The sequence below is a fragment of the Geospiza fortis genome, unplaced genomic scaffold (assembly GCF_000277835.1).
Source record: "Geospiza fortis unplaced genomic scaffold, GeoFor_1.0 scaffold139, whole genome shotgun sequence".
NCBI classification, from domain to species: Eukaryota; Metazoa; Chordata; class Aves; order Passeriformes; family Thraupidae; genus Geospiza; species Geospiza fortis.
In genome coordinates, this window is record NW_005054406.1 from 2,088,680 (window position 1) to 2,101,527 (window position 12,848).

Below are 12,848 nucleotides of genomic sequence, written 5' to 3' on the forward strand. Positions count from 1 at the left end.
AGACACTTTTGAAGTATTTTACACAGATACTTCCTTTACTGATGCAAATGGAGGTCTGTGGTGGCAGGTGTAATAATGGCCCAATGTGTGTGTTTGAAGTGATCTGGAGGTGCACTTCCTCACCGAGGGCAGCGGGAATCCATTGTATCGGACACTGGGATCCCATCCTCGAGGCTGGCTGAGGCCATCTTCATAGGCTGCTGGAAGCCACCTAGCCAAAGCTGTGTTGGATGCCCCCCATCTAGGATGTTCCCTATGAAAAGAAAAACAAAATTTTAAATCCCCCAAAAGCAATAGCAATAGCAGAACCTCTGAATAAATAAAAAATATATACATACATACATACATACATACATACATACATATATAATAATTATATAAATGTTCCAAATATAAGACCTTACCATGAAAATAATCATCAGCCACAAAGCAATATGCCATTATAATAAGATCTTAATGTAGCAATCTTTGAAAATGCATAAAATACTTGTCTTTATGTATGCCAATATTAATTTTACTCAAAAGGAAAAGACTGAAAATCTAAATTGATAATGAATTATTACTATTTTAGTCATGTTTATAACCTAAGTTGTTTACCTTTTGACATTTATTAAATACTTGCTGTGAAGGTGAGTTCCTGATAGTGTCCTCATTCCCCATAAAGTCAGATATACTCTCAAGTGCCTTTGCTAGCATCTCTAAAAAGATGTTTAAGAGCAACAAAAATGCTCTTGAAAAAGATGTGTTAGAGCAACAGGGAGGAAATAAAAACTTGGGAAAATATGAAGAAAGCCTTCAGGGTGAAGGTGAAGAAAACTTAAATGAAAATTGGACACCAGTCATAGAGAAGATATCATTTAGCAAGACAAAAGGAGGCAGGGCTGAGGAGATGGGAGCTGAATCCAGTGGCAATTCTGCCTCTGGTTGAAGCTTTACCAATTTCTTGGGTCCATATTTGGGACCCCGCACAAGCCCGGGCACTGAACTATGCTGCTAACTTGTCAGCACTAACTGCAGTGTATTTTTTCCTCACAAAAACTTGCTTTTCTCTGAATATCACCTACCTGAGCACATCTTGGCATCATTACATACCAGTTTGTCACCCCACACCCAGCCTACCTGGAAGGGGGAAGGGGAGTAAAAAAGTGTAGTCCAATGTGTATAAGTAAGAGGGTAGCAAGTATCAGGTCATATTTAATTTGAGGGTCAGCAAATGATTGTTGGTGATTTCTATTTATTAGTATAGTCAATGAGTCTTGGGTTTGACCCAATTAATTTTCCCTCTGTCATGAGTATTAGAAATTTTAGGATTTGGTTTTTTTGGCTATTTTTCAACTTGCCCTATTCAATATATTTCATAATTGTTAAATATATGTCAACACTAAAAGGAAGAAATAATTTTTTTGCAATGCATTCAAGTTGACTAAAGTTGTAAAGTAAGCCACAAAGAACCAGAAATATTTCTGGAATGTTGGTAGAAATATATAGTGTTAAAACATACATTTACATATCTATCAGGATGCTAAACAATTACATTAATATTTCATTGATCTCCAGCACACTGAAGAGACTCAGTTTGCCAAGCTATATGGTGCTGTAATATGCTTAATTATCCACAATAATTCACACTTGAAGGTTGAAGTATGCTTTAATAAAACATTCAAATTAGTTACACTTGATTTGCCTTTATTGAAATTGCATAAAATACTGCACATAGTGTAGTGCTATTTCACTCAATTAAAAATAATGAAATGTTAATGTAACTGCTTAACCAGTGATTTTTCTCCTGATTGCTTTTGTATTTTAGTAGATCACTGGAATGCTACTTTAGTAAAACCCCTCTCACATGCCTTTTTATTATTGCATTAAACATGTTAATGTCTTGGAATCTTGCTTGAGTTAAAAAGGCAGCTGAAATAAAAAGATTTTGCTACCATACAGCTTTATAAAGTACCTAAATTTGATTACTATATATTCTGTTTATGGAAAGTGGGAGTTTTCATTTACTTGTGAAATACTGGAATTGTACCATTTGGATTTTGTTTTGGCTGCCTGAGAAGCAACCTGGAGTCTTAAGCTGCCATTTGCTATCCAGATTTTTATCTTTCGAATCTTATTTTAATGTTCTGCCTAGTTTCAAGTAGATGGAATGAATGCCATATGGCAACTTAATAATTGGAGTTTGTGATGTTTTATGTTGTGCTGAGCTATCATGTGTGTAACTTCTGGAAACATGGGACACTTCTGGAAAATAAGCCTGCAACTAGTTGAACACTTAGCTTGCATTGAGGTGAAGTAGCTAACCTAAAGGAAACATCTCAATTCCTTCTTCTGGAAGTCAATGGACTCAGTCAGGATTGCTCGTTCTTTCCACTAGGTGAGCCATACTCATACTCCTAACTCTGCTGGTACTGGACCTCCAGACTGAGCATCAGGTCCTTACCTGAGAGAATGGTTAATGACACAGCAATGAAATAGAAATGCTGCAGATAAAATTCCTCCCAGATGCCCCAAATATTAGGTGTACAAAAAGTAAGATAGTCATGGAACAACCTGTCCATCAAGCCAGAAGGACAGACAGTTCCTGGGCGCCATCCTGACATTCCATTCTATTTCTCACTACCAGGAGCAGCCAAAGATGCGGCCTTGCAGTAGGCATATAACTACGTCTGAAAGCTAAGATGAGATGCAGCTAATTGCACTGTGAGAGTCCCTTCCTTTGGAATCTGTTATTCCTTCACCCTTGAATTATTCTCATTGTACTAGACACTAAAAAGATATTTAGATCAATGCTAGCTAGCTGGGATTAAAAAATGGGGAAAAAATATCTTTGGATTTTCCTTCTGTTCCTTATTCTTCATTTTAAAATAATGCAATTTTATTTTGCTTTTCTAGGCAGAAAGGAAACTAAAATCTGTTAGTATCTCTGACTAGTAAAAGAGGATAATATCTGTGCTGGGAATGCCTGATGTTATGTTGATATTGGCCATAGAAGGTCATGTTTATGCTATTCTACTACGCCTTTGTTCTAGGAAATGCACACTAAAACAAAGCAATCTCAGTGCTAAGGAAAACATCCTTTGCACTTGATCAATCCTTTGCAATTGCTCTGATCTGTCACAAAGGTGCAAACTGATTTAGCAGAACATGTGTAAAGCATTTCCTTGCTCCCTTCTAAACTAAAAATTTAGTTTCTAAATTTCAGTCATGAAATGCAGAATTTCGTGATCTATAGTACAGCTATAGATTCAAATAGAGTGAACAAAGTACAAATGCAACATAGGTCTTGCTGTATTTTCTGCCTGAAAGTGAAGGCTGTAAAGCAAGTAAAAGCACAGACTCGTATTTCATTTAATGTCTGAAGTCCTCAAAGCTGGCTTACATCACAGAATATGTTATTTACATTACAGTGTTATGGGCTTTTTAGGCTGATGTATTTCAGTAGAACTAGAGGTATTTCAAGGGGCTTACAAAATTTTAGACTCAGTTAAGATCTGATTCACTGGTTTCAACTCCTTTGGTTTTGAAGGGTTTTTTGTCACCTTACACCTTTTACATTTAGAGCACAGAGTCTAAAATACTGCCAAATATGAGTGGTGGGTTTATGTGGTACAAACATAAAAATATACACAGTAGAACAGAGTAACTACAGACCAGACTCAATGAATCATATTTACCCTACCCAGCTTTAGATATCAGACTGAAATGCCGGTACACATCCTAGTACTGTCAGTCACTGAAAAGATCTTTTACCTTTACCTATAGCAGAGTGCTTCTCTCATCACAAGGGAGAAAGACTAAACAGCCACCCTGTAAATTAAGATCTTAATCCATGTGTCTGTGTTCAGCTGCACAAATCTTGGCCAATGTATTCAAGCCCTGATGGAGATGTCAATGAAAATATTGTACTAGCTGCTAGCTCAGATTCAAAGCAACTCTGAACATGCCTGGGGGAAATTATGGATATCCACATAGTTAGATTTATAACACTGATGCATATCAGGTTGTGTCCTTTCAGCAAAGAGTCTATCAGGCATGTTCCTTGCAAATGACTTGTGATGTAGCAAAACAGATTCATCTCATAAAACCAGACTCACTGAATAATAAAACTGCAGAATTGTACTGCTCTTGAATTACCACATTGCAGAGTACCTTAACCTGTACAATGGTGAAGGCCTTCCATTTTCATCTCTGTATTGTTTCACCTGTAAACTTACAGTCCAACTTTCAGTTTGTGACCTTAGGTCTATGTATCCAGAGGCTGCTGAGTGCAAATATTGTTTACCCTTGTACTTAAAGGGGCCCTTATTCTCTGTTTTACACTCATTGCACTGGGGGTTCTGAAAAGACGAACACATCTATTATGTGGGGTTTTGCAGGAAACAATTGCCAAATAGATTAGGCAACAAGTAGATACTAGTTATAAAAAATAGCCACTAAACCTATAAAAACAGATATGTAAAATTAAAAACAACACCTAAGACATTTTGATTCATGCTTTCTAACTGTTAGAATTGTGGGAAAATACAAAAATATTTCTCCTTAGGAAGTAATATTGTTTTCCTGCTTTATATAATTTTATCCAATTCAATAAAAAATAAATGCTGGGTTAGAATTAAGTTTTCTTTTTATATTGAAGAAGGAATCTACTAAATCAGTTCTCCCTAAATGTAAAGTTCCTCACATAATCCTAGAAGCTTTCAGAGCTTTTTTGTTTACAAAATTGTGCACCAAAGTGTAAATGCTGAGTTCTTCCTCCAGGAACTTTCACAGGCACCTCATTTACAGCCACTGATTAACACCGGTCCCCCTTTACCAATTTCCTTGGAAAAAGTAAACACAGCTTCTTGGGTTTAAAGAATGAGAAGGAAGGATTTTTCAGGACACAATTTTTATCATACATACCTGTTATTGCAGGCACCAGTGATGAGTCGATATTCATTAGCTAAGCAATTATTTGGACATTTTGGTGGCAACATGTAAGGCAGGCATCCAGAAATATTAGCAATCATAGTGAGCAGATCAGCTGATAAATGATCTGAAAGGAAGAACCCAGACAAGCAATTTGCTGTATTGGATTTAGCTGCTAGAGTAGAAAAGGCATTATTGTCAGCTGCATCTACAGAATTGTCCCTCCTCCTCGGAAAGAGCACTTAGTGAGAAGTGCTGCAAAAGGCTGTGTCAGGGACTTAGAGGAAGAGCTGGTTTTATTGGCTGATGCATAGAGAATGAGAAGAAAGAGGTTCAGCAATAGCTGAGAGCTGACATTGACCTGCTTGCTTCTTCCTTCTTTCCTTGCGTTGTAGTCCTTTACTTGCCTGGTCCCTGTGTTTACAACAAAAGTGTAAAAATGCCATTCAAGGACAAAAGTATATACCAAAGAAGAAAAATGTGTGACTGGAAAGATGCAGAAATTTAATGACCCTGCAGGTGACTATAGAATTCAGTGTTGAGTGGAAGAGAATCAGAATTATTAGCAGGAATTTGGAAGCTAGGTAAAATCAAGTCCCTTTATACCAGTAGACAGCATGTTATAAATATATTTCTGATACAATCCAAGATGGGTCTCCCAGTGAGCATCTGATGATGAGGGACAAAGCCACATTACGTGTAAGCTGCAGAGAGCTGGTGCCTTTTCTCCTCTCTGCAGGTATTGAAATATGTGTGGCCAGTTGGAGGTGGATGTACCCATGAAATAGGAGCAACCTGGTCTAGAGTAAGGTGACCCTGCCCATGGCAGGGGGCTGGAACTAGGGGATCTGCAAGATTCTTTCCAACTCAAACCTTTCTAGAATTCTATGACTATCCTTCCTGAACTCAGAGAACCCTTGACATTCAAAGTGACTACAATCATCATGTGATGAAAGATGAGGGTAGAGGTAGCATACAGCTCCTGCCCTTGTCTCCCCACTGGCTAATGCATGCAACCCAGTCCCAATTTCTATTTGTTCTGCCCATTCAGCTCTGAAGTAAGCTGCTTTAGTCCATTGTCCAAACCAAAATATTAAGCCACAAAAACAAAGAACAAAGGTTCAAGAACCAAATCAGCTCAAAACATGTTCTGCTGAGCAGTTATAACCTCCACAAAGCAGTAGTGAGAACAGAGGGAGAATAGGTTGTTAGACTGGCTGCATAATCTTGTCATTATGTACTAGTAACTCGTGCCAAATTTGTGAATAGAGCTGTACTTCTATGTTAGTTCAGGTTCAAAAATATACTCAGAGTCCAGATCCCCAGTTATCTGGGCTGCCTAGGTAGAGACTCATATGTTTTCTTTAAAGGCAATTTAGTTCTGTAATTCATGTAAAACTATTCTGTTGTGGCACATAGACTGTACAGCGTCTACTCACATTCTGTTAACATTGTTTCAGTTCTGAAAATTAGCAAGAACTTTGTACACTTCTGAAGTTTAGAAATTCAACTTCTTTTAGGTCACACAGCACAAAAATAATTGCATCTGTGTGTGTGTGTGTGTATATAAATATATGCACAGACACATCCATATAGATAAAGATATATTTTTACTTCTACAAATGTTCCATTAGTTGAGTAAGCCAGATATTTTTGCAAGGAAATAAAATAATAACTGTGGTGTGTGTTTTATGTTTGTTTACAGCACTCTAGTGCTTGTATATCTTGGAAAAAAAAGTTCTAATACTAAGATAGAACACTTTGTGTAAGTGACAGAATTAAATTATAGGGGGAAAAGTCAATGGTTCTGATATTTTGATCCTTCCAGACACCAGACAGACATCTTGAAATTCATATCTAATTAATAGCAAGTATTTCACTTTGACAACATTGAACTTTCTCTTTCTTTTCCCATCTGATATGAAAAACCACAGAAAAAGTGGAAATAAATGTGCAACAGCAGTGCATTATAAAATTAGTTTTGGAAATAAGAATATATGTTATTTAAAGAGGGATATGCATATGTTAAGAGGAAATGTGTTTGAAAATGCCAGTGCCATAGTGTGATAGAAGATCAAGCACTAAACCCAAGCTGCTGGTGAAGATAGACATTTCACTGCAAACAAGAAGCTTGCAACACTGAGGATATGCAGGCTGATTTATAGGCAATACAAATACACAGTCATGAGTTCACAGGGTGCCAATAGTGCAACACCACTCTCCTCAACTATAACATCACCCACACTCCAGCAAAGAAAAATGTAAACCTATCTGAGGTGTTTTCAAGAACAAAAGAAAGTGAGAAATAAAATAAAAGTGAACTTAACTGAACCTTAATCTAAAAGACAGCATTCAACAAATCAATAGGGTGGTTTGCCAAAGTCAATACACTGTATTTACCAGTTGGATGCAATGAACGCTTGTGCCTCTGGCAAACTTTTTGTTTCAGCACCTGAATTGACATTTCCATTCGTTCAGCTGCTTGGGAAATCTCTTGACTCTCTTGTTCAGGAAATTTTGAGAAAGCCAGCAGTAAGGCAGGGCTTGCTATTCCACTTCCTTGGATCTTTCTATAATTGAGATAAATACAGAAGGTTTTGCAATGTATACATTTTTAGAACATTTTCATAACAATAAAGCCGTCTGTCCTGGATATGTTGTAAGTTTAAGGTATTTAAGGAATTAAGGTATTTTGATTGAAAAGAACACTGGGAAAGCAAAGAGGAAGGCTGTTTTTTGACCTTGTTCTGCAAGGAAAATTCTAAAAGAGAAACTGTGCTTCTGTTGGACACAGAAGCAGAGTTCATCTTGTGGGAAGTCTTTAGGATGAGAAAGAAACTTTTGGGGTGAGCAGAGCCTGCAGCACCAAGTGGAAGACCTTGTGCAGGATAGTCACAAAAGAGGTCTCCAAACTCACTGCTGTGAGTAGATTTTGTTTTCATGTAACATTTAATACCCAAGACCATCCTCAATCAACTTCTGAGCACTAATTCTCTTTAAAGTCTGTATATCCACATACACAGTATTTCGAAGGTAGCTTAATAGTCTGGTGTCTGGGGTAAGTGGTATCAGTTTTATTCCTAATAAAATTTCAATTCCTAATTGAAATAATCATTGTTAAGCATTTATTTTTAGCATCTCTTAGCACTTATCATGTTTAAGATACTGACCAAATAATGGCCACAATATCTTGTGAGACATAAATATCAGTATCTCCATCTATTACATGAGGCAGTTGAGCCTCTGAAAACTGAAAACTTGAGACTTATGTTTTTAAATTTTAAATGCCTTAGGATTGCCACCAAAATACTATCACTTAAAACCGAGAGTGACCTCAATCTCTACATACAGAAGGGCAACAGTTCTTGACATGTTCTGTCCATATAAACAGTTAACATTCACAGAGCTCTGCAAATCATGACTCATTTTCAAATCACAGAGATAAATCTTTAGGGAAAGTCTATGCAAAAGTGTGGGGATTCTACCGTGTAAAACTTTGATGATGTGTTCTGAATTTTGGAGAGAAATTAATTTTGTGTTGCACAGAAATCTAGTCAAAAAATGGTTGAAAGAGCTCATTCTCATACTGTAACCCAAGCACAAAGGAGCTTTCCCCTAATTTGTTGCCTATCCACAGTCCAAGACAAATGTTTAATTTCCTTTCCCTTATCTTTTTTTACATCTGTTGTAGATGAAAGGGGAAATATGCAATTCACTTTAAAAGTCCAATTTAAGGCAACAGGGTTTGGCTCCTGATGCCATAGGAGCTGTTCCTGTCTCACTGCACTGGAAAAACATAATCAGAGTTCAAAAATAGGTCCACAAAAGTATGATTTTTGAGGTATTTAGTTCACAAAAACATCCATATTTTTATTTGTGTTATTTATTTTGTCCCACATTTTAGAAGAGCAACTTATATGGTGGTAATGCACAAGGTCCTATTAGATCAGATTATCAGTGACATAATCATAGAATGGTTTGGGTTGGAAGGAACCCTAGAGATCTCCTAGTTCCAACCCCCTGCCATGGGCAGGGTCACCTTCCTCTAGATCAGATCCCTCAAAGGTAATGGGGGTAGTGATTTTTTGATTATATGGGTTCTCAAGGAAACAGAAAAATTGACATAAAATTTTTTTGTTATGAAAGCTTTTTCCTGAATACATTATTCACTTCTTTTTTTTACCTTTTAATTTCATAATGTGCAGCATAATCCACCAGACTAGAACCCTTCTGGATAGCCTTAGTGATGCAGTTATCTTCAATTTGTTCTCAACGGGGAAAAAACAAAAAGAAAGAAAGAAAGAAAGAAAGAAATATAAATATGTTAATAAATAGCATATTTACTAAATTATTTACAATTAGAAAATATACAAGTTTATAATATTAAGATACAATTTTTGCCCTTCAAAGCCATCTCCATATTTTATTCCTGAAATTCATGTTGTGGCTTCTGAGCTTTCTAAAAGGTAAGATAGATGTGGCAAATAAATTCTTCCATAATCTATAAGACATGGGGATTTATATTTCCTTGCTTGAAGTATAAATCCAGTTATGAACATGTCACATAGGACCAAATAAAATAGGTCCAGCTGAAACATGCTCTGTTCTCTGTATGCAGTTGTGTTCCTTAGGTTCATATGTATTTTTCATCAAACGGTCCTTGGATTGACAGGACAAACCTGACCCTCCCTCACAGGTCATATTAGCTGGTCTGAGCCACATAAAGAATTCAAATCCATATTCAAGCAAAACTAAAACCTGGGATAGGGCCAGTTCATGAAAACCCTCTTCTCATTCCTTCACCTGTGTTTAATGGAAAGATATATGTGAACATAATAATACTTCAGCTGTGCTATTTTGTAAAATGCTATTATGAGGCTTAGCTTATCCCTCTTCTGTGTACATGTTGCTTTATAATAAAAGAACCAGTCATGTTTAAAGTTCAACTGCTTTATTTCTATCTGAATTTTGTGGGATGGCCCATTTTTTTCTTAGGAAACAAATAATAAAAAATAATAACAATCATTTATGTACCATCATTCATCATTTAAGTACAATTTAATCTTAGGGGAGCATGTTTTATTTGTAGTACAGTCTGTGCTATTTCTATCATCTATTTTTTGAATAGGGCATTCAGCTCAAGGAAGAGAAATGTGTGATGAGGAGTAATCTCTCCTAGACTAAATTATACTCTACTAAAGTTTTCAGTATCTAAGTATAGCAGTAGTTATTTGTCTTTTTCACCTATGCATAATAAAATATTCAGATGATTCATTTGGTATTATCATTTGGATTTCCACTACTTCTGAAAACCTTTCTGAGTCTATGTTAAAAAAGAAGTTTTATTTTTACAGGCCATACAATAAGTAGTTCTTTTAGTATTTAATATAGCATATTTTTGAATTACTTTTAGGGGGCTTAGCTCTGACAAATATAACATGCTTGAAGTATTGCTCATCCTGTGATATTGATTCATGTTCTGATGTAAAAGAGAATATCCGCTTGCTGTACTTAAAGTCCATTGTCTCTCTTTCTTTTCTTCTAAGTATGAATTTCGTACCAATACCATGTCTTCAATATGTGGTTCTTGAGTAATAAACATTATCTTGTACTGTTTCATCAGACCAAGAACACTTACTGTAAAAATAATCACATTTCATCTATTCTATTTATTTATAGTCCATGTATATTTTATATATTGGTCCTTTCCTGTGTCTTAGGGAAGAATATAAAAAGGAGGGAAAGGGACTTATATGACAGGATGATAGCCAATGGTTTTAAACTGACAGAGAGCAAGTTTAGATTAGATGTTAGGAAGAAATCCTTTACTGTGAGTGTGGTGAGGCACTGGAACTGGTTGCCCAGAGAAGTTGTGGATGCCTCATTCCTGGAAGTGCTGAAGGCCAGATTGGATGAGGCCCTGAGCAACCTGAGCTAGTGAATGGCATCCCTACACATGGCAGAGGGTGTGGACCTAGATGATCTGTAAGGTCCCTCCCAATCTAAACCACTCTATTATTCTTGGATCCATTTTGTATTAACTAACATATAACATAATGTGGTCATTTTAGACCATGTCTTTCCAAAAAATTTGTATGGTAACTCAAAGCAAAGAATCCAGTATGGAAAGAAAACTGGATCTCCTGTTTTACAGTGATAGTACAAAAAAGATTTCTCATAAGAAATAATAGCTTGGGAATTAAATTAAATTAAATTAATTAATTTAATTTAATTTTTTTCATAGAATTTTATTTTATTTGTGATTCTACACTAAATTCAGGTGAACAGTGTCCCAGGGAATCATATCACCAAACTTTATGAATCAAGCATACAGCTATATAATATGAGGTTGTGGTTTTAAATCCTGTTTCTTTACTATCTCTTCCCTAATTTCATGTAAAATCAGTTTCTGCAGATTTCTTTTAAAATTTAGTCTGGTATCTGCTACTCTTCTAGTTTAGTAGATTTAGCTGATTTAAATTGACCAGATGCCAACGTTGCTAAAAATTACTAGATTACATTTTTTGAACATAAGGAATAAGGCAATCTGAGATGCCCTAAAATCCTCTGGGTGCCAGCAGCCAACAGATCCACAGGAAAGAAGCACCTTTGTGGGACAGCAGGAGGGTGCCAGGTGGGACATCTTATGGCAACTGCGTCTAGCCCAGGATGATTAGCAGACGGGGAAAGAAATCCAGCAATCGTGCTTGGCAACGTGTCATCTGACACATGAATGGCACTAGAAAGTAAAACCACTCCTAGTCAAAGCAGTGATTGAGATACCCTACACATACAAAGTTTTACTTACTGAGTTTATGAAACTACAATTTAAAAGCGCACCTCCATAGAATAATTCTCAGAGAAGCCAGATAGTGTATTTTGCATACAAAAGAGGTTGAGCTATACCTCTGGTGCTAAACTGTCTGCAGCGTCCGTGTATTTTCAGCTTAACAGTAAACATAAGAAACTAACGTGTATTTTTACTGTTACTTACCAAAGACAATATTTTTCCCCATTTGAAAGAAAGAAAAGAAAACAGCTGTGAAGGCTATAGCTGCTGAAAATCCCAAAATAATGAAAACTTTCATCTACAAGAAAGAAGAGGTAATGGTTGAAAATACATATACCTTCATCTTCTAATTATAAGCCAGACTATAAATAATTTTCTGTATACAGCAAATTTTACTTTAAAATTCGATTTCTAACCATGTTCTGACTATTTTTTGAAGTTCAAAGTAATTCACTTTCTCTTTTTCCTTTCCTTACTTATTATTTTTTTTTACATTTTATTTTATATTCTTTTACATTTTAAGAAGCTTCTAGCACAATGATACACCTAACTTTATTTTATAACACAATACATTCTCACAATATCAGCAGCACTTAGCCTATACATTGGAAATTCATCAGCATTTTACCTCCATTCATTTGAACTGCTCTGTGCACCAGACTGATTTGATTGTAAGCTAGTGATTGCACATAGGATAATGAAGTGGCCAAACTAATACCAATTAGTCAGACCCTAATCTATGCTCCTATCCATAGATAGCTGTGGTATCCAAGCAGCACAGTGAATATGCTCACTCTGCTGAGGAGAGCTGCATTCTCCATTTCAGTACTGGTACTCTGGCAGTGCTTAGAGCAGTGCAAATACTTAAACTCTCCAAGAGGTATCATTTTTCACATGCCCTATATTAAATGGAAATTGAAGGATTTGAAATATTTTTAGCTCCATAGCCTATCAAAATTAAAAAAAGAAATCAAGTCTGAAAATTCAGAAAAACTATATTGCCCATAGAAATTCAATGTGAAAATACCCCTTCCTTTTACATTTCATGAGTTAATATGATGAATTTCTTATGGAAAATGTCAAGCAAAAGTTTTATTGTCTGACCTTTTGTCTGCTGAGGAGATTATCTTCCACAGTTCTGTACTTT

At 36.0% G+C, this 12,848-nt stretch overlaps 1 protein-coding gene across 1 annotated transcript in view; it reads right to left on the reverse strand.

Moving 5' to 3' along the window:
- Positions 1 to 11,999, reverse strand: part of TPO (thyroid peroxidase) — a 36,624-nt gene extending 24,625 nt beyond the window's left edge. Inside the window, exons 1-5 of the mRNA XM_031061285.1 lie at positions 11,906 to 11,999; positions 9,095 to 9,179; positions 7,312 to 7,481; positions 4,906 to 5,038; positions 124 to 253 (exon numbers count right to left, since the gene is read on the reverse strand). Coding sequence (XP_030917145.1) covers positions 124 to 253; positions 4,906 to 5,038; positions 7,312 to 7,481; positions 9,095 to 9,179; positions 11,906 to 11,999 — 612 coding nt within the window. The remainder of the gene's footprint in view (positions 1 to 123; positions 254 to 4,905; positions 5,039 to 7,311; positions 7,482 to 9,094; positions 9,180 to 11,905) is intronic.
- Between the last annotated feature and the right edge of the window lie 849 nt (positions 12,000 to 12,848).